The sequence below is a fragment of the Anabrus simplex genome, chromosome 2 (genome assembly GCF_040414725.1).
Source record: "Anabrus simplex isolate iqAnaSimp1 chromosome 2, ASM4041472v1, whole genome shotgun sequence".
NCBI lineage: Eukaryota > Metazoa > Arthropoda > Insecta > Orthoptera > Tettigoniidae > Anabrus > Anabrus simplex.
In genome coordinates, this window is record NC_090266.1 from 672,131,507 (window position 1) to 672,152,961 (window position 21,455).

General features: G+C 38.0%; 2 protein-coding genes across 2 annotated transcripts in view; one reads left to right on the top strand and one right to left on the bottom strand.

Annotated features, from left to right (window-relative positions):
* Ipo9 (Importin 9) overlaps window positions 1-21,455 on the top strand; it is an 839,375-nt gene that overhangs the window by 704,474 nt on the left and 113,446 nt on the right. The window lies entirely within an intron of this gene.
* Zyx (lipoma-preferred partner zyxin) overlaps window positions 12,798-21,455 on the bottom strand; it is a 242,056-nt gene continuing 233,398 nt past the window's right edge. Inside the window, exon 10 of the mRNA XM_067141232.2 lies at window positions 12,798-13,269. Coding sequence (XP_066997333.1) covers window positions 13,138-13,269 — 132 coding nt within the window. The 3' untranslated portion in view covers window positions 12,798-13,137. The remainder of the gene's footprint in view (window positions 13,270-21,455) is intronic.

Sequence of the window (21,455 nt, forward strand, 5' to 3'; positions counted from 1 at the left end):
GGATAAAAATGTGTTGTGTTGCTGTCATATTGCAAATACGACACTGCCTAAAGGATTATTCTATGAAAGAAAATTCATGGGTAAAAGTACCTGAATAGCGTGATTAGCTGCCACTCCCGGAGGCCTGGGTTCGATTCCTGGTCCTGCCACGAAATTTCAAAAGTGATACGAAGGCTGGAACGGGTCCACTCAGCCTTGGGAGGTCAACTGTGTAGAGGGGGGTATCGATTCCCACCTCAGACATCCTCGAAGTGGTTTTCCATAGTTTCCCAATTCTTCTCCAAGCAAATGCCAGGATGGTAACTAACTTCAGGCCACGGCTGCTTCCTTCCCTCTTCCTTGTCTATGCCTTCGAATCTTCCCATCCCCAACACAAGGCCCCTGTTCAGCATAGAAGTTGCGGCCGCCTGGGCGAGGTACTGGTCATCCTTCCCAGTTGTATCCTGATCCGCAGTCTCACGCTCCAGGACACTACCCTTGAGATGGTAGAGGTGGGATCCCTCATTGAGTCCGAGAGAAAAACCAACCCTGGAGGGGTAAACAGAGAAAGAAAGAAAGAAAGAAAGAAAGAAAGAAGAAAAAAAAGAAGGTAAATACCCGAAATAGAAACGGAAAACTAAGATGAGAGTGCTACCTGCTTTTAGCCACTCCGTAGTTTTGTCCTGGTCTACAGAGAATTCGTGAAATGATAGTGTCACTTTGCTCTTTTTTTCCTGTTCGGTATACAAAAAGGCACACAGTAATATACATTCGAATATTTCCCAACACGGTTAAATAAAAGCAAATCACCACACCATTAAAAAAACGAATTAGCACATAAATTAAAAACCTTGTTCAGGACGAAGTTATAGCAAGAAATCACTTTGTTCTTGTTTCCATAAAATTTCTCCTCGAAGTATGAAAAGGCGCAGAAGAATGTCACAAATTCCAAGATTTGTAAACATAATTTAAAAAATATAATCACCACACCACACAATAAAAAATAAACTCACTAGCGCATAACTTTCAGATCTCAGTATCAAGCCAACAAGCACCTCTTTGCGAACACATTGCCAACATTGACGACAGCAACACCACATAAATAAAACTGGAAATGCGGCAATTTGCGGTATACGGCTTCCTGTCAGGTGGTAGTAGGCCAGCGCTCCAGCGGCATTACGGTGAAACTTTCCAATTACAGCTTTATGCTGGGCTTCACAAGCGATTGTCAAGGCCGGTATAAAGAGCGCAGCGAGGGATCCAGTTGGCCGTGCTCTAATCCATCGAATGTTTCCGGCGACGCAGGGTGGGAAAGGTTAGGATTAGGAAGGTAGCAGCCATGGCCTGAATTAAGGTATAGTCCCAGCATTTCCTGGTGTGAAAATGGGGAAACTACGGAAAAACATCTTAACGGCTGCCGACGGTGGGATTCGAACCCACCATCCCCCGAATGCAAGCGCATAGCCACGCGATATTAACCGCACGACAACTCGCTCAGTCATTTTTGAGAATATGTATTTTTCTATCAGCTGAGGATTTTTTAAATCGTCATATTTTGTATAGGCTACCCGAGATGCATGGGCGCCCGCAAGGGGGGGCACTTGCCCCCCCCTGGAATTCTAAAGATGTTGATGTTCAATTGTTTAATATCATACCAGATTATTTCATAAACTGAAATTACTGACAGTCATCTAGCATATGTTATAACTGGAAGTTTCTGTAAAGAATTTAATGTTGCTGATGTTATATTGGTTTTTATATTCAAGAAAATTGTTAATGTGCCCCCCCCCCCGGAAAAGATCCTGCGGGCGCCCATGCCGAGATGTACAGTAACCCGCTGGTTTTCTGATTCAACATATTGTTATTGCGTCTGTCCACATATGATTGAAGTCTTGTGCAACGATGTGACATTTGAACTGAGAGAATACTGAGCCGTTCTTCCCAGTATAAAACAGGTACTTTTGAGTGATCATGAGCATGAGCATGAATCATAGTCATAGGGCAGGCTAGAGTCGAGTTTAATTGTCAAATGTCAACTAAGTTATAATACTAAGATTCATTAAAATAATAAATAGTATAACCTAATAGTCTACCTACTTACTAGCTACTTCAGAATTATGTTGTGACTACCTTTCTAACACTGCAAATAAATCCATCTATTATTTAAACCTCCCTGTATGAAGAGGACAGTGAATGAAAATGGGTATTATTTTCAAATGAGCTGAGCTCGAGAGTCCATTGTAGCATACGATTCTTTCAGTGTAGCATGGCTCACTGTATGTCTCGGTGCAGTGAGCCGATAAGGAGCTGTGTGTATCTTGTGTCTCACTGAGCCGGCTCGTTCACGATTCTTTCGGTGTGCCATGGCTCACTGTACGTCTCGCTGCAGCGGAAGCTCGGCTCTCCGCGTGTCCAGTGAGACGATAAGGAGCCGTGTGTATCATGTGTCTCACTGAGCCGCGCTCGTTCACGATTCTTTCGATGTGCCATGATTCACTGTCTCGCTGCAGCGGAAGCTCGGCTCCCCGTCAACGTTAAGTGAGTGTGCCACTCAGCACTGTCCACTGGGAGTAAGCTGAATCGTGTGCCGTGAGCTCGCCGTTCCTGTGAATCGATTCACTCGGACACTTGACTGAATTGATACACTGCTTCGAATCATGCATTCAGTAGACAACACTACTTCTGACCCCAACTTGGCAGGTTCGATCCTGGCTTAGTCCGGTAGTATTTGAATGTGCTCAAATATGTCAGCCTCGGTAGATTTACTGGCACGTAAAAGAACTCCTACAGGACACAATTCTGGCACCTAGGCGTCTCCAAAAACCGTCCAAAGTATTTACTGGTACGTAAAGACAAGATTATTATTATCATCAGTATAATACAGTTCATGACTTCACCAAGGTGACTGGGAGGATGCCGGTACCAAGCATCACATTGGGATGCATGACTTTAATAATGCTGCTGCAACAGACAATCCTCTCCAATTGATTCGTAAATGTATTTCTATTATTGAGAGAATGTAGTTAGAATTTTGTGTTTTAGAACGCTAGGTACTAAGATATCACAATCACTATCTCGTTCTTATAATGGCCATTTGGCTGCAATAAAATTTCATAATGGTCTCTAACGATCCTAGCCGATATTATACGGTGCATTTCTTCCATTTGCATTGCATGGAATTTGTTATAATCGTTATTAATTCAAGTATCAACAGAGAATTTTGAACTTCTAGAGTTCTACCGCTCGTTCACAATCACGTATCATCGTGCATGGCCACTCCGTTGTTGTGGAATGCCGTGCAGGTTTATGACGTCATACGGAATCGAGACGACTGCTCGCATGCTATTCCACAGTGATCCAAGAACCGCTTACGCACAACACAACGTGATAGTGAAGCAAAACACTTGAAGTCTAATGTAATTATGCTGACAATAATGAATTTTTATCATTCACATAAACAATTTTACAGTATTTATATTTTAATTCGAAACAACCAATGACTCAACTATGTGTTCATATTACGTAACCAGCACACATCTAGGCTATGTCAGCCGGGCGGTGCGCCCATTTAAAAGCTCTTGGGGAGAACACCGAGGAGTATTGTAAGCCATAGTGTTAAGTAATGAAAATACTTGAGTTGTGTGTGAATTTGTGTATAATGATGCTGGATTTAGAAAGTTAAACTACCGTAGTAGTATTTCTTGTCATATTTTTTTCATTGTTTGTCGTTATAGTTGTAGGATAACGATTGTTTAATTTCACTTTATTATCACTTGTAATGTTAAGCTAGTAGAAATCTCAACCTATAGTATTGTAAGCGGTTGTGTTAAGCACTGGAAATACTGACTTTGTGTATGATGATGCTGGATTTAGAATGTTAAATTAGTAGTACTTCTTGTAATATTTCCTTTCCATGGAATTGTTTGTACTTTTGTTGTTGTTGGGTAATTATGCTAACTTTACATATGACGCGAATACTCTATAACAATGAAAGGAATTATTTCCTTCGTCACCAAAATATTGGTAAACACAAGCAGTGGTCATATGATGATATTGAATGTGGGGGTCTGATAACGATGTACACCTGCCTGTCGAAAGAATTGGAGCAAACTGACGTATTTTAGATTACACATTCCACTCATGCATAATGGGGGTTGCATATGCAGCAAGGCGCATCTTGCCTCGTCTCGAGTTTGAATAATGCACACCTCTCATATCCAGGTAGGTGTACCTACAGTAGCCGTCAGGTTCTGTACTTAAACCACTCAGTCGTGTACCTGCCAGTGCATACAATGCCAGAATGGGTATCCTTTATAATTATGTTATACTGCTTCAAAATAGACCTCGGCAGAAATGACCGCCCTAGTCCCTTGTTGACACGTATTTACGAAATGGAGAAGGCCCATGGTTGGCTATTCGCATACTCGGCACAAACAACATTCAGCTCTGACTACCTGTAGGCCTACGACACGCTGCTCGCAGCGCAATGCGGGGACAACGCTCTCGAGAAATCCCAAGAAATCTCGAGACCTCGTCTCAGACTGCCCATCACTAGTTCCAGCTTTGTATCACCAATCTGACATTCAGTTTTGTTGAATTTCTTACCTACTGACATCAATTTTGTCTTCGAAAGGCTAATTTTTATACCATACTCAATGCACCTATTTTCAAGTTCCAAGATATTAGACTGCAAGCTTTCGGCACAATCTGCCATTAAGACCACGTCGTCAGCATAGGCCAGGCTGCTTACTACATTTACACCCAACTCAATCCCTCCCTGCTACTTTATACCTTTCAGCAGATGATCCGGGTGAAAGATTACAGCATTGTCTAACCCCTAGGGTAAGTACCGTGAACCAAGAACTCGTTCTATCTTCAATTCTCACTGCAGCCCAATTGTCAACATAAATGCCTTTGATTGATTTTAATAATCTACCTTGAATTCCATAGTCCCCTAGTATGGCAAACATCTTTTCCCTCGGTACACTGTCACATGCTTTCTTTAGATCTATGAAACAAACACAACTGTCTATTATTCTCATAACATTTTTCAATTACCTGGTGCATACTGAAAATCTGATCCTGACAGCCCCTCTGTGGTCCGAAACCACACTGGTTTTCATCAAACTTCCTCTCAACCACTGATCGCACCCTCTCTTCCAAGATGCTAGTGAATACTTTGCCTGGTAAACTAATCAATGAGATACTTCGATAATTGTTGCATTCCTTTCTGTTCCCTTGCTTATAGATAGGTACAATTACTGCTTTTGTCCAATCTGAAGGTACCTTACCAACACTCCATGCTAATCTTATTACTCTATGAAGCTATTTCATCCTTGCCCTCCTACTATACTTCACCATTTCAGGTCTAATTTCATCTATTCCTGCTGCTTTATGACAATGAAGTTTATTTACCATCCTTTCCACTTCCTCAAGCGTAATTTCCCAACATCATTTTCTTCTTCCCGATGAGCTTGGTTGTTTGTGACACCACCATGAAGATTTCCTTTTACGTTAAGATGATGTTCAAAATATTCCCTCCACCTGTCCAATGATTCCCTGGGATCTATTATGAGTTCACCAGACTTACTCAAAACTCTGTTCATTTCCTTTTTCCCTCCCTTCCTAAGATGCTTTATTACTGTCCAGAAAGGTTTCCCTGCTGCTTGACCTAGCCTATCCAGGTTATTACCAAAATCTTCCCATGACTTCGTTTTGGATTCAGCCACTATTTGTTTCACTCTGTTTCTTTCATCTACGTACAATTCCCTGTCTGCCTCGGCCCTTGTTTGGAGTAATTTCTGATAAGCCTTCTTTTTACGTTTACAAGCTGCTCTCATTTCATCATTCCATCAAGATGTTCGCTTATCCCATCTTTACACACAGTCGTTCCTAGGCATCCCCTTGCTGTTTCTACTACATCATCCCTGTATGCCACCCATTCTCTTTCTATGTCCTGAACCTGCTTAATGTCTACTGTTCAAAACTTCTCACTAATCATATCCATGTACTTCTGTCTAATTTCCTCGTCCTGGAGATTTTCTACCCTTATTCGTTTGCAGACAGATTTCACTTTCTCTACCCTCGGCCTAGAGATACTTAGTTCACTACAGATCAGATAGGGATCTGTATCATCGAAAAATCCCAGAAGAACCTGTACATTCCTCCCAGAAGAACCTGTACATTCCTAACAGACTTCCTGAATTCGAAGTCAGTTAAGATGTAGTCTGTTATGGATCTATTACCCCTAGCCTCCCATGTGTAGCGGTGAATAGCCTTATACTTGAAGAATGTATTCGTAACTGCTAAACCCATACTAGCACAGAATTCCAGCAAACGCTTCCCATCAGCTTCCATATCTTCCCCACATTTACTAATCACCTTTTCGTATCCTTCAGTTCTATTTCCAACTCTCGCATTGAAATCGCCCATTAGCACTATCCTATCCTTGCTGTTGACCTGACTACGATGTTACTCAATGCTTCATAAAACTTGTCAACTTCATCCTCATCTGCACCCTCACATGGTGAATACACAGAGACAATTTTCGTCCTAATTCATCCATCTGTCAAATCTACCCACATCATTAGCTCATTTGGTGCCTAACAGAAACTATGTTGCATGCTATAGCATTCCTGATAGACAGTCCTACCCCACACTCTGCCCTTCCCTTTTCAACACCTGTCAAGTACACTTTATAATCTCCTATCTCTTCCTCGTTATCTCCCCTTACCCGAATATTACTTACTCCTGTACAGCCAGATGCATCCTCTTTGCTGACTCTGCCAGCTCTACTTTCTTCCTTCCATAAGTCCCATTAATATTGATAGCTCCCCATCGAATTTGATTTCGTTCGCCGAATTGTTTCCAATAAGTCCCTCGCCTGTCAAATGAGAGTGGGACTCCGTAACTCTCATAGGTCCGAGACTTGCTTAAAATGTTCTGAGCTGGGTAAATTCATGAAGCAGGATGCTACCCTACTTACGCATAGTCCAAGTGAGGATCTCTCCTCTAACAGGTTAGGGAACACTGGTGGATTGTATAGTCCTAGCTGCCCGAGCACGATGAGGGCCACGGCTCAGAATATGTCCGTGATGCCCATTCCCATTCCATAGCAACTGGTATCCCGACTCTCAGGACCACTTACTAGACCACTCAGTCATTGTCCATGGTTCACGAACTAGGACATGTTTACAGTAACTCACACCATGAACCACATTCATCACTCTATATCTGTTAAATCTAAGGTCAGTTGAATCATTAGCTGATGAATCAAGAGTTTACTATACAAGGTTCTTCCTGTATTAGGAGGAGGAGAAGGAGAGTATAATTTAAATATCAAGCCACAAAAAAATATTTTGAACATTTTTATTTATTTGATAAACAGTCATAAAATATTTTATAATAATTTGATGAATTTCCATTTTCCCTAAAAGCACTCCCAATACTGCTGATGAAAACCAACAATTAAAAAAAAAATGTTCAAGCATACTTGAAAATGCACCAGTGGCTGATGTTGAAAACCTTGTGTACAAAATATGAATGTTAAATAACTGTAATCTGTATAATAATAATAATAATAATAATAATAATAATAATAGGAAACCCATTACAGATGAAACCCAGAAACTAATCTCGAAGTACTAGCCAGATGCACAGATAAGCATTGTCATATCAAACCATTCTCAATGTTGGAAAAATAGTCTCTAGGATAGTAATAACAGCAGGAACAAGTTCCTAACACACAAATGGTTCTCTTCCAAACTTCTCCAAAGTTACTCCTTTCCACTCAACATTTCTTTGTGAATACTTATCGATTCTTTTATAAGTTCATTAATTCAATTTCAGGAAAATGCCAAGGAAAATTTTCACAGAGGTAATTCATCTCTTATTTCTAGAAATATTTCCATTTCTAATTCCTGTAACAGAAATAACTAGGGAACAATAATTATTTGAGACTAATTATAATAAAAGATATAATTGTATTTACTTTGTTTACGTTTTCAAAATTAGGTACATTTGCTAGTTGGTCATAAGCAGGGCCTGGAATTTCATGACATCATCTTTTGACTAGTGCATTATACACATTGCTAACTTATGCATAAATCCTGATCATAGCCCCCAATTACAGAAGTGTATTTGAATTAGTCATTTTTCATCACTTTTTGCCATTTGTTACTTTAAGGTCAGTTTTTCAATTTTGCCTCATTGTCATTTTCAGCAATTCATTTATTTATTTTGTTTTAAGTCATTTTTCTTTGTTGTACAATAATATTTGGTCATTTTTATGCATTTACATTGGGTAATCAACATATCTGAATAATCATAAGAACTTTCAATTAACATGAATATTCAGACATCAAAAGGTTCCGTGCTCAGTTCGAAAACTGTAAAAGAAAGTAACCTCCTACAACTCTTGTATGTACTCGTTGAAAATCCACATCCCTGGAGTGCGATAAGACATTGCTTCTAATCTGGATGGGGGAGGTTTTATCACTTAAGTAGGTACAAATTCACATTTCAGTAAGATGTTGAAGTGCCTGAGTATTAACATTCATGTATCTGTTAGTTTCTTTTTACACAATGCCAGTTTTATATATTCATGTGCAATTCACTTTAAGTATTAGAATACTAAAGACAAAGCCATCTAAAGCTGTCCATTGAAGGAGAATTATTTCACAAGTCTGCAAGGATGTTAATTTCTGTAGATGGTCAGTATACCTTTCTGAGAAATAGGTGAAGTGAAAGGGGCAGGAGATAAAAGATTTACCATTCAGCAACATGTATGTTGTGACAAGCAGGTGGTATCCAGAATATCAAAGGGTTGCATAATATCTTAATAACAATGATATTTAGATGCTTAGTTATTTTGCTTGCAAGAACTGCATTTTAAAAAAGGGCTGAAATAATATTCTAATATGATATAATATTCTAATATAATAATATTGCCTATTATTATTTGATGACATTTGTTAATATTCTTAATATTCACTCCATTATGAGTTAAAGGTAATGTGGACAATGCACATATTTATTATTTTAGGTAAATATTATACTGCCCTTCATATTTTTGGATCATTTCCTCGCACATTTTTTGAGGATTTTTAGGTCATGTTTTGGAATTTATTAGGTCATCAAAATCCAGGCCCTCATCATGAGAAATGAGTTTCAATTCAATAGCTGAAGCACATGAAAGGTATGAGACCCTAAATTTGAGAATTTATGTAACTCTTAACAAGACAAGAAAACCAAAATCTTATTCAGTGTAATTAATCTGACCTCTCGTATTCTTATTCAGCTACTCTAAGTCAGTCCAGAGTTTGCAGTCACTGTAATTACACACATTTTTACAGTATGTACAAAACTTCAAAACGATGCAAATTCTAAAACTCCAAGTCCTTTATCATCATTTAACATACAAAATAAATTAATAAAAAATAAAATTAAATAAGGGTCATCACTCAACACATAACAGAACTTCTTGTTACGTAGATCAACTAAATTAGACTAGGATGCGAAGGACATACATAAATGCATACATGATGCAATAATTAGCTAGTTCAGTGTTAAATTAAATCATCTTATGGCACAATAACAATGACACATATTTCAACTGACACTTGGAATATGTATATTTCTAGATAATATGACAAAGTTGAAGACAAACTTTCTAAATGCTTCTTACCTTAACAATTGTATTTCATTACCCAATGTTGCAGTAGAAATATTGGAATTCCTACCAACAAATGCTTCAACAATTTATTTTCTGGAAACCCAATGAAGCCTAAAATAATAGAGAAGTCTGCAATATCTCTAAGCATATCTCATAGTCATAATAGGTAGAAAAGCACAAGAGAGACACATACTTTATGTTTTAGCTAAATCTAAAAAATAAGATGTGGTCAAAAATAATTGCAGTGAAATAATTTGATCTTTACTGGTAGCAAAATTATGGCAATATATTAATGAATTAACTTTAAAAAACTACAAGAATGATCCTACATGTTTAAATAAAAATTCTGATGATAAATATGTTCCTCAACATTACATCCAAATATTTAACAAATTGAGAAAAGGATAAACATTAATGCAATAATTTTGTAGAATGGTCTTTCTTGCATGCCAAGCAAAATCTACCAAAGGATATGAATCCATGTAAGTAGATGTGTGAAATTATAGCATTAATTTTTTCCTCTTATAGCAAAACTGATATTAAAAATATCATTTTATAGGATCAATTATTTGAAGAAATAATATTTATCAGCTGTTTTATTTTATTAGGCCTATTTGAGCAGGGTAATTGAAAATATAATATTAGACCTATATAAAATGACATGCATAACAATCTATATTACAATATTCAGTTAAATACTGGGGCCTGTAATAGTTCCAATGTGACAAAATTTTTACCATTGCTCATAAAATGTATGCTCTTTATATGCATCTGCATGCATATGCACAGTTACAAGTTTGGGGCAACCCATGTTGCTTTTTCAGTACGAGTTCAACACCAGATAAACATTCATTTTTAAATTTAATGTCAATAGGCAATTACTGCAATTTAAAAACCAAAAATCAAAATACTTCATTGCAAATAACAAACAGTGCATGCCTTCATACTGGTGCCTCCCTTCACCCCTCCCAGGAAATGATGACGATGACGATGATGATATGATGATGATGATGCTTGTTGTTTAAAGGGGCCTAACATCGAAGGTCATCGGCCCCTACCAGGAAATGGCCACCATGTCAGACAGTAAAGAGTATCAGAGTTATACTCTCCAGTCCATGTGCTCTGTAGCAGACTAAAACAAAAATCAATATTGCTTATGCACGGCTTTTGGTATATCAGCTGAATTCATGAAAAACTTTCCAGCAATGTTGCCAGATTCTCCAAAATTTTGGAAGATCTACCCATTTTTAAATATATCCCAGAAAATACTAGGTTATTAGATGGAAATATTCTGAATTCTTTCTCAGTCTTAACTTCAGAGATACAAATTACTAGACAGAAACATTTACAACTGTGCATCAATGTAATATACAGTATGTGTAACTTCCCTTCAATTACTATTGGTTTAAGGACAAGTTGTAGTGGTGCTGTATTGCTTGAAATGCTTTTTTTTTTTTTTTTAAATCATGCAGATGCCATGGGTCTCTCATATTAGATATCAGCTTACCAGACTGGGATATCAATAAAATAGCTATCACAGCAGTTCTAGAGTTCTCTGCTAGGATTTCAAGCATGGAGTGAATCTTTATATCCAATGAGAACAACATCTAAAGTGAAAATTAAGTAAATCATCTCCCAATATTAATTGTATGTCTACTTAAATTTCAGAAACATAATCAAAATAACATAAATATGTTTGGAAATATTGACTAGATCTTCCAAAAGATTATGTTTGGGTCCAGCAACATGGTTTCCTATGTAAAGAATGAAACAAAGTCCACAAACGTTCTTTTTCATATTTTATTTTAAAAATCTAACAGGGCTGTGTCTGGGTCACGGTTGAAAGTTCTAACACAGAATAGAATGATAGGTATTGTCAAATTAAAGTATCTAGTCAGTAGGAGTTTGAAATGTTAATGTCAACATCTTATTTTTTCATCCTATACAAGTTTACACATATTCAATACAAGTTGATCAAACTACAGTGATCAGTATCCACATTCATGAGTTCCACATCATTTTCCACCACTGGGGCAGTAGATGTACTTCTCTGGTGCCTCATGGCACTCGTCCACCTTAAATTTGACACACTTGCGATACACGTTTTTACTCTCGGCATGGGTGATTTGGGACTTTTAAGAACTCTTAACAAGTCACTCTATCCTCAAATGCATTTTTGACAATTATGAAGCTATTTATTGTCCATATGTCACGACATTTTACAAAAGGAAGAAATCTTTCTCGCTTCTTTGCACAACAATTTTTGCAAATCTTCACTATTTGATTTACTTTTGCCATATACTTGTAGAACTTGCCAACATGAATCAAACAACTCCTCACATGACACGCTACCAAGCAGGAGTCCAGAGCTACTCTAATTGTTAGCCTTGCAGGAGGGTCAGTTTAGAATCTCACATGGCGGCACTATTGCCGATCACGTCATACAAAGGTTAGACTCTAGTTGCTAGGTACATATGTCGTTCCTCTTCACAGTGAGAGACTGAACATCGTCTCATGCATTGTTTAGAAATTATTTCAATTTTGAAACTTTCATATTTTGGTAAGGCTCACTGGCATAAGTACGATTCCAAAACAATAGTCGTATTCTACATCAAAAAGAATATGCGTTCTTCAAAATCACTCACATATTGTTGAAAATACCATTGATCATCATAATAGCCACTTATAGCATTAAAGGGTTACAATTATGACGAGATGTAAAGTGAAAAAAAAAAAAAGTGGAAAAAGCATGCTTCTAATTTTCATTGTGTTTATCATGGTTGCAATATTTTCATCCCTCCACATAAAATGAACACAATTCCTCATTTACATTAGCTCAAATGTTCATCTGATTCAGTTAGCCAACATCAACTGACAATCTGTACCATGAGAGTTTTTATTTTGTGTCTGTACGCTATAGCCTTATGCAACTTAAACATTTCTTTCTGAATAGAACCCCATGCCAAATGATCTCAATCTGATCAATTTTCCTTGAAATATACTTTAAATGACACCAAGGTAAATCAGTGCAATTATACAAGTGAGGAAAGTAAGCTGGAAGGTTTCAGAAATAGAAGCAGTGAAGGAGGGAAAGGGGGACGGGGGGGGGGAGAAGAGAAGAGAATATTGTGAATTGAGAACTTGATAGGCTGAATAACTTATTGTTCTGAGAGAAACTTCTTTCTTAACATCATACATGATTACTAGCTCACATAGTACTATCAATTACATACAAACATTTAAAATTTTAAGAGTATTAAATTTGATTTACTTCTCCTTGTAAGAAAAGTACTGGTTGTACAGCCATTTGGTCAAGTAAAACAGTTACATCTGAAGAATGGAATGAGATACACAATCTATAACAAGCTAATTTCATATTCATTTATCAAAACTCTCAACAATAAGAATGACTGGCCAATTAATGTCTTTTTAAACTAATATACATATAAAACACTAGTGAAGTTTCTTCCGTAACAGACTAATGCCTACAGCTCAGTTGTCATATGTGATGTAAGGGCTTGCACTCTCTTGGCATTGCAACTCTTACAAAGTACATGGTCGTCAAGAGGATAACAGCCCCGGCCTTCAGCTTCCGATGATAGAACTAGCCCACAGTCCTGTAAAAAGTCATCAAAACCAAATAAAAGTCAAGTGGGCAGGAAGATTCTCCATCTAGTTCTTTCTCCAATTATATATCTAGTACTAATTTCTACAGCTTCTATTACATCTTACGTATATGGTTATTTATACAACTCAAAAGTAAAATATTCAGGATATTTCCTTGCCCTACAAAATTATTTATGCTCATATTTACATTTGTGGGGTTTGGAAAGAAGATTCAGACCTAGAAATAAGGTGAAATCCTAGAATTCTTGTGAAGAGTAGAGAGAAACAGGAAAAGCTTGCAGTTCATAACATTGCTCTACTGCTGGAAATTTTTTGCAATACGAGACTCTTTATGAAACAGCCTTCAAAACTAAGAATGAAGGGGTGGAAAGTCTGAAATGTATAAATCTAAATATCAATTATAAATTTCATCAAGGTGCCATTATACAAGACAGAAAAGTAAGCTGGAAGGCTTGAGAATTAGAAGCTGTGAAGTAGGGGAGAAAAAATAAAAAGGAAGAGAATATTGCTAAGAACTAGACTGAAGACTATAGAGTGGCAACCATTTCTGCTACAATGCTCTGGGTGGTGCTAAGGCAGAATAGTGACACCACAGTTAAAGCACGATCAATACAGTTTCTTCTGCACTATAGTGTGTTACTGTTAATAGATTAGATAGAATAAATTAACTTCATAAATAATGCCATCTATGTGCATGGTATACAATTGCACAAACTGAAGAAATAACACAAGGGATGTATCATATTTCAATAAGTACTTTTTTTTTTTGGTACACAGTTTTTGGTGAGTAGGAGAATTATATTGCCTGTGCATGTAACAATCCAACATATGTAACCCTACTTTTCTTTTTTTGTAGAAACTGATGAAACCGTGAAACTCAATAAACGGTATCCTGCCTTGCTTAGTGACTCAGACAGTAGACCACTGGCTTTCTGAGCCCAAGTTGGCAGGTTCGATCCTGACTCAGTCTGGTGGTACCTGAAGGTGCTCAAATACATCAGCCTTGTGTCGGTAGATTTACAGCGCCATAAAGGAACTCCGAATGGAAAATTCTAAATTCCCATGGAGGGAATTAGATATTTTTCACCAACAGAGCCTGTCAAAAATGTCAGAAACATATCAGATGTAAGGCTTTTCAGGCGTTTGCTCTATTAACCAGCGTTTCATCTTAGGTCTGACACTAGACTCGTCAGAGTGGGATGTGTCAGTCCCTACCCACTGACGCTGGGGTGTATGCACTGACGCCTGAAAAGCCTTACATCTGATATGTTTTTGACATAAAGGAACTCCTGCGCAGAAAAATTCCAGCAACTCAGTGTCTTCGAAAACTGCAAAAAGTAGTTGGTGGGACGAAAAACCAATAACATTATTTACTATTCTTGTTATCCTACAGAGCACAGTTCCCTGGCAATTTGAAAATAAATATATGGAGAACAACGATGATAGAAGATGCTTGCTGTCCAATGCCACGCCTACAATACTGTGAATTTCCCTGTCACCTCATCCCCTCTGCAAACCATACAGAGTAATATGAGGACTTTAAGTCCTACATCATTGCTACTACCGAGTGAGTTGGCTATGTGGTCCGAGGCATATAGCTCTTAGCTTGCATTTGGGATATAGTGAATTCCAATCCCATTGTTGACAGCCCAGATTTTCCCATTTACACATCAGGTGAATGCTGGTGCTGCTGCACCTTAATTAAGGCCACTGCTACTTCCTTCACAGTCCTAGCCTTATCCTATCCCACTATATCAATCTGTCTGAGTGGTGCAACATAAGGCAAATAAAAATAATAGGCATTAACAGGATCTTTGTCCAAAAATATGGAAGCCAATTATTCAGGTAAGTGTGGGATTTAAGATCATTTACAGAAGGACTGTCCAGAAACCAGAGCTTGCTCTTTTTAAACAATTAATTTAAACAGTTTTTCCTATGACTTCCTGTTCTGATTATTATTATTATTATTTCTTCATTATGCCTGATTAAGGAGTGTGACTGAACATGCTTAGCTGATGCCGTTGCCTTTTCTTTTTCTTTTTTTCTTTTTTTTTTTGCTAGTGGCTTTGCGTTGCACCGACACAGACAGGTCTTTTTAACTCCAATACCGTAAATTTAATACACAATAAATTTTCAAATTCTGGAATTTATAGACTCAAATGCACCCAATGTATGTTTACGTACATAGGACAAACCGGATGCAGTTCCAAAACTAGATATTTGGAACATTACAATGCTTCAAAACATAGAAAATATTCAGCTATGAGCAATCATATGAAGGATACCGGCCATAACTTTACCACGATTGAACAAGACTTCATATTATAAAACACGTCAACAAGAGTAAACTGAAGATCGAGTTCGAAAACTCTTACATTTTTCTAGATCAGCATTATAACATTAATAGTAATATAAACGATGTTCTCGACATAAATAGCCCATTAATTGAACAAATCCCTAAATTACTCACAGCCTTTAACATAAATACAAATAATTTCATGAAAATATTTAATTATAAACACGCCAGCAATTTCTCTACCACAATAGTAGCCACTTCCAAATCACCGATTCACGCCACACCCCCTCCGCCTACTCCTAATGTCCTCAATGCTCCGCCTACCTCCCCTCTCCTGACTCATTCTTTGCCTTCACAGACACACCCCTACAATACACGTAGCAGCAGAATAACAACTGCCAGATCGTCTCAAACAACTAACAAGGCTAGTCACCTCTCTGTCAACACTAGGGGTAAGCGTTGTTAAACTTCCACTCATTAATAGAGTGTTCTCTGTGTTCCAAAACTTACATTTATTTTTATTAAACATTTCAGTTTTCAACACGTGCCACATTGCGAATTCTCCCACATCTAAGGCTTTATTGAACACCCTATTTGTTGAATCTATGTTAGACAGCTCACGACTACAATCTATTACAAAGATTATTCCAGAAGGAGACACAACACTTCTATACTGATGCTTCAAGCACCTTTTGACCTTATCACGCAACCACTTTGAGTCAACAACTCTACTATAATTCTACGTACCTGATTCTCATTCAACAACGTTTGAAGATTTATTTTTCAATATTTTAATTAATCCACGCTTCATTAATATCAAATAATTTGTACAATCCAATTGTATGTCAGATCATTATGACTGTCTCGTTCTACAAATAACCAACTTGTACTTTTTTAGACAAACACTAGTATTCACTCTATGTACATATAATACAATGACAAGTTTATTGTTGAATTTTTTAAATTTTTTTAATTAGGGTTGTTTATAGTCGCTTTAACTCCAAGGTCTTATCGCGACTCTTACATCCGATTACAGAGTAATAGTAATATTGTAATTATAAAAATGTAAAGAAAAAAATAAATATGTATAATGTAATTAGATTTTGGCGTGCAAGCCAGTGTCTTTGAGGAAGTTGATGACTTGATGACTCAGTGCTGGAGAAGACAGTGTCAGTTCCATTTCCTTAGGTATGTTGTGGTGTTGGCGCCAAGGGTCATACAGTTGACATTCTGAGATGATATGCTTGACAGTGAGAGAGCAGTTACATTTGCTGCAGGTGGGAGGTTGTTTCTTTTCTAGGAGATAGTTGTGGGTGATCTTCGTATGTCCTATCCTTAGTCGGGAGATTAAGACTTGTTCATGTCTGGTGAGGTTTTGGAGAGGATATGTTCTCGTAGATATCATTTTAATTTTTTGGAGGTTGCTAGTGGAAGTTTTAAGCCAGTTCATTTTCCATTGTTCGTGTAGTTTGATTTTGATATAAGCGATGATATCAGAATGTGGCGTGGTAATTTGACGGTTGTTGATTGGAAGACTAGTAGCTTCTTTTGCTGCTTGATCAGCTGATTCGTTGCCTGGTATTCCTCTGTGAGATGGTATCCACATAAAAATAACATATTTTCCTGCAATCTTGATCTTGTGGTACAGCATTTGAATTTCTTTACTAAGGAGGTGTGTTGTTGATGGATTTTGTATTGAAGTTAATGCACTTTTGGAATCAGAGAATATTATGAATGAGTTATTGTAGCTTGCTTTTGAAATATGAATCATGGCCTGTTTAAGAGCATACAGTTCACTTGTAAAAACTGTGAAAAGATCTGGTAATCTGTATAGCTTACTATAGTCTTTATATTTCACTGCACAACCATTTCTCTCATTGAATTTTGATCCCTCAGTATAAATTGCACTATATGATGAGTATCTATTACAAATTTCATTAAACTGTTGGGATTTTGCTGTGTCAGTTTGAGCTTTACGATTGTTGTTCAATTCCCAGTTGACTGTTGAATTTTAGTTACTCTTAAACATCGCTTTCTCCACAGACTAGATTTTTATGACTGTTTTATCTTGTATTAAAGCATGTATTATACTTTAATGAGGAACCAAGTTCAGGGCCCTGACTTAGCTTTAGATTAAGTGTGGCTGAAGATGTTTACAAAGCTTAAGCGAAACATGTCCCATCTTAACATCTATGTAATATTTGTATCTAAAACTTAAAGATTGTAAAGTATTGGATTGATGGGTTTTAATAAATTTGTTTGAAACTTTTTTTACAGATAGGTCTTACGGCGACGATGGGATAAGAAAGGCCTAGGAGTTGGAAGGAAGCGTCTGTGGCCTTTACAGCCCCAGCATTTGCCTGGTGTGAAAATGGGAAAACATAGAAAACCATCTTCAGGGCTGCCGACAGTGGGATTCGAACCCATTCTTTCCCAGATGCAAGATCACAGCCGCCCGCCCCTAACCGCATGGTCAACTTGCCCGGCGCATTTTTCTTCTCCCAAAATCTCTTTATCTTCTCACCGTGGCTTTTATTGTGATCTCCTGGATCAGGTTTTGTTGGTGGTTGTGCTTGGACAGTCTGTAAAGCAGTGACTGTCGACTAATTTTCTGAACTTAGGTATGTCTAACACAATGTTGTTATTATTATTATTATTATTATTATTATTGCTCAATACCCAATTCCCTGTCAGGGATTTTTAACTGAGTAATCTATAGTTAATTCGTTCCACTCCTTGGCTGAAAGGTCAGCATGAAGCACTTCAGTTCAGAAAGTCCTGGGTTCGATTCCTGGCCGGGTTGGAGATTCTGATCACATCTGATTAATTCTTATAGATCAGGAACTGGGTGTTTGTGTTTGTTCCAACACCCTCCTCTCCATATTCTGACAACACATCACATTGCAAACCACCACAGAAACGCACAATAGTGATTACATCACTCCACATAGGGTTGGCATCGGGAAGGGCATCCGGCCGTAAAACAGGGCCGAATACAGTATACACAAAATGCTGAACCTACATAACTGGGAATAGGCCAGGAATTATTATTATTATTATTATTATTATTATTATTATTATTATTATTATTATTATTATTATTATTATTATTATTATTATTTCAGGCTCCATGGCTAACTGTTGACCTTTCGACTGGCTTCAATTCCTGACCAGTTTGGGGACTTTAAAATCAATTGGTTGAACTTCTGGCTTGGGGACCACATGTTTATGCCATCTCCAACAAAATATATCATCCTATAGGGAAGGATCTATCCTCACAGATGCACAGGTCTGTGGTTTTATGTTTCACTGACACAGATAGGTCTTATGGCGACGATGGGATAGAAAAGGCCTAGGAGTTGGGAGGAAGCAGCCGTGGCTTTAACTGAGGTACAGCCTTGTGTGAAAATGGGAAACCACAGAAAACCATCTTCAGGGCTGCCGACAGTGGGATTCGAACCAACTATCTCCCAGATGCAAGCGCACATCCGTACGCCCCTGACCGCATGGCAAACTTACCCGGTGATTTCAACTCTTAAGACCTGCACCAGGCCTCTCCAGAGGCCATGCACTATTATTTATTTATTTATTTATTTATTTATTTATATTCAAGGGATATGAGTAATTTCTGTCTCACGTACGTCCAATCCCTCGTCCACGCTGTGGGAGTTGGGTAACACCATAAAGTAAGGGACTGCCTGGTGGGTTGATGCGCAGAGGGGACAGCTTGTGCCCAGCGACCTGTTCGGTAACTGTGAAGGCCCAGCAGGAACCCTGAAAAGTGCGGCTAACGGGGCGTTGGTAAAGATGCTGCTCCTTTGTAGTATGGCTCCCCAAAGGCTAGGGGAAGAAAACCCTGACTAAAAATTACCAGTTCTCCAAAAGAGGTTGGACCTAGCGCTAACAATCTGCTCTGTAAAAATAAAAATCAAGTTGCAAAACTTCAACAAAAGAAAGCTGGACTGATTAATGGAGATAAATATGGCATGAGAAAGGACAATGATAATGGACAAATACAAACAATGAATGAAAGAAAGAACAGAAATATAAAGCGTAAGTCAGATTTATATACTGGAACCTGGAATTTGAGATCTCTGTACCACCCTGAAGGTAATGTTGAACCAAATAATGAAACTGAAGCGGAGTACCATAGCTCTACATGAAGTAAGGTGGACTGGAAGTGCGATTCCAGAAAAGCGAGAAGCTAGTATATTCTATAGCTGTAGCGAGGAAAAGCATGAGTTTGGCACAGGATTTGTGGTACACCACCAGCTAAAGCACACAGCAATTAGGTTTACACCTATTAGTCCAAGACTATCAATACTCAGAATAAAGTGGAAAATCTTTAATTACTGTATAATCAATGCCCATGCACCAACAGCGTAACCTGAGGAAGAAGAGAAAGTATCGTTCTATGAACTTATGGAAAGAGCATATGATGGCTGCCCAAGCCATGGCATTAAAATAGTTGCTGGTGACTTAAATGTTCAGGTGGGAAGGGAACATATATAAACCCACAATTGAACCCCACAGCAAACATGCTGTAAGCAATGATAATGGAATGAGACTCATTATTTTCAGCATCTAGAAATGTGGTTGTGGGCTCCTCATTGTTTCCACACAGACATACATAAAGAAACATGGACAACACCAGATGGAAACATAGTTAACCTGACTGATCATGTGTTGATAGATGCATTACTTAACTTGGGACACAAAGTATTCTCCACCGTACTATTTGACCGTCTTCTCCCAATTGTTCAGAGAGAGACAGGGTCAGATCAATGCGCATTTATAGATCGCATCTTCACTTTACGGCAAATTTTAGAGAAGACAATAGAATTTGGGACTGGCACCCATCACCTCTTCATTGATTACAAAGCAGCGTATGATAGTATAGACAGAGAGCAATTGTATCATGCTATGTATGAACTGGAAATTCCTGGAAAATTGGTAAGGCTGGTGAGAATGACCAGGAGTGAGACACAAAACATGATAAGAATGGAAAGAATTATGTTTGAGACATTACATATTAAAAATGGGGAATGGCAGGAAGACACGCTGGCAAGCCTCCATTTTAATGTTGTCTTGGAGAAGGTGATGCGATATGCAAACCTTCTGAATAGGGGAACAATTTTCTATAGATTAATACAGATACTTGCCTATGCTGATGATATAGATATAATGGGAAGAACTTGAAAGGTAATGGAAGACACATTCATCGCCCTTGAACAGGCCAATAGGAAAATGGGACTGAACGTCAACCAGCAGAATACTAAACATATGGCTGCCGGGAAAGCATGCAAGGAGAACATGCCAGCCTCAGTAACTGTGGGCAATTACAGCTTTGAGAGAGTTGAGCAGTTTAAGTATTTGGAATGATACATTCTATGAAATTAAACAGAGATAAATAGCAGCCAACAGAGCCTATTTTCCTCTAACAAGACTTCTGTCCTCGAGGCTATTAACTCGTACCACTAAATCATCTACAAAACACTTATAAGACCCGTGCTTACATATGCCTCGGAAGCTTAGCCATTAACAGCAAAAGAGGCGGAATTCTGGATACCTTCAAAAGAAAGATACTTCGAAGAATCATCGGCCCAATCTGTGAAAAAGGAACATGGAGAAGGTACAATCATGAATTGTACACCATTTATAAAGATCCATCAATTGGAAGAATAGTGAAATCAGATTGAGGTGGGCTGGGCATGTAGCACAGATGAGTGATATGGAAGTACCTAAAAAGTTACTAAATGGAAATCTGGGGGGACAGAGAGGACGAGGTCAACCGAGAACCAGGTGGATGGATGGAGTCACTGAAGATCTCAGAAGAGGGGGTATAGAAATTGGAAAGCTTTAGCACTGGATCGAGATAAA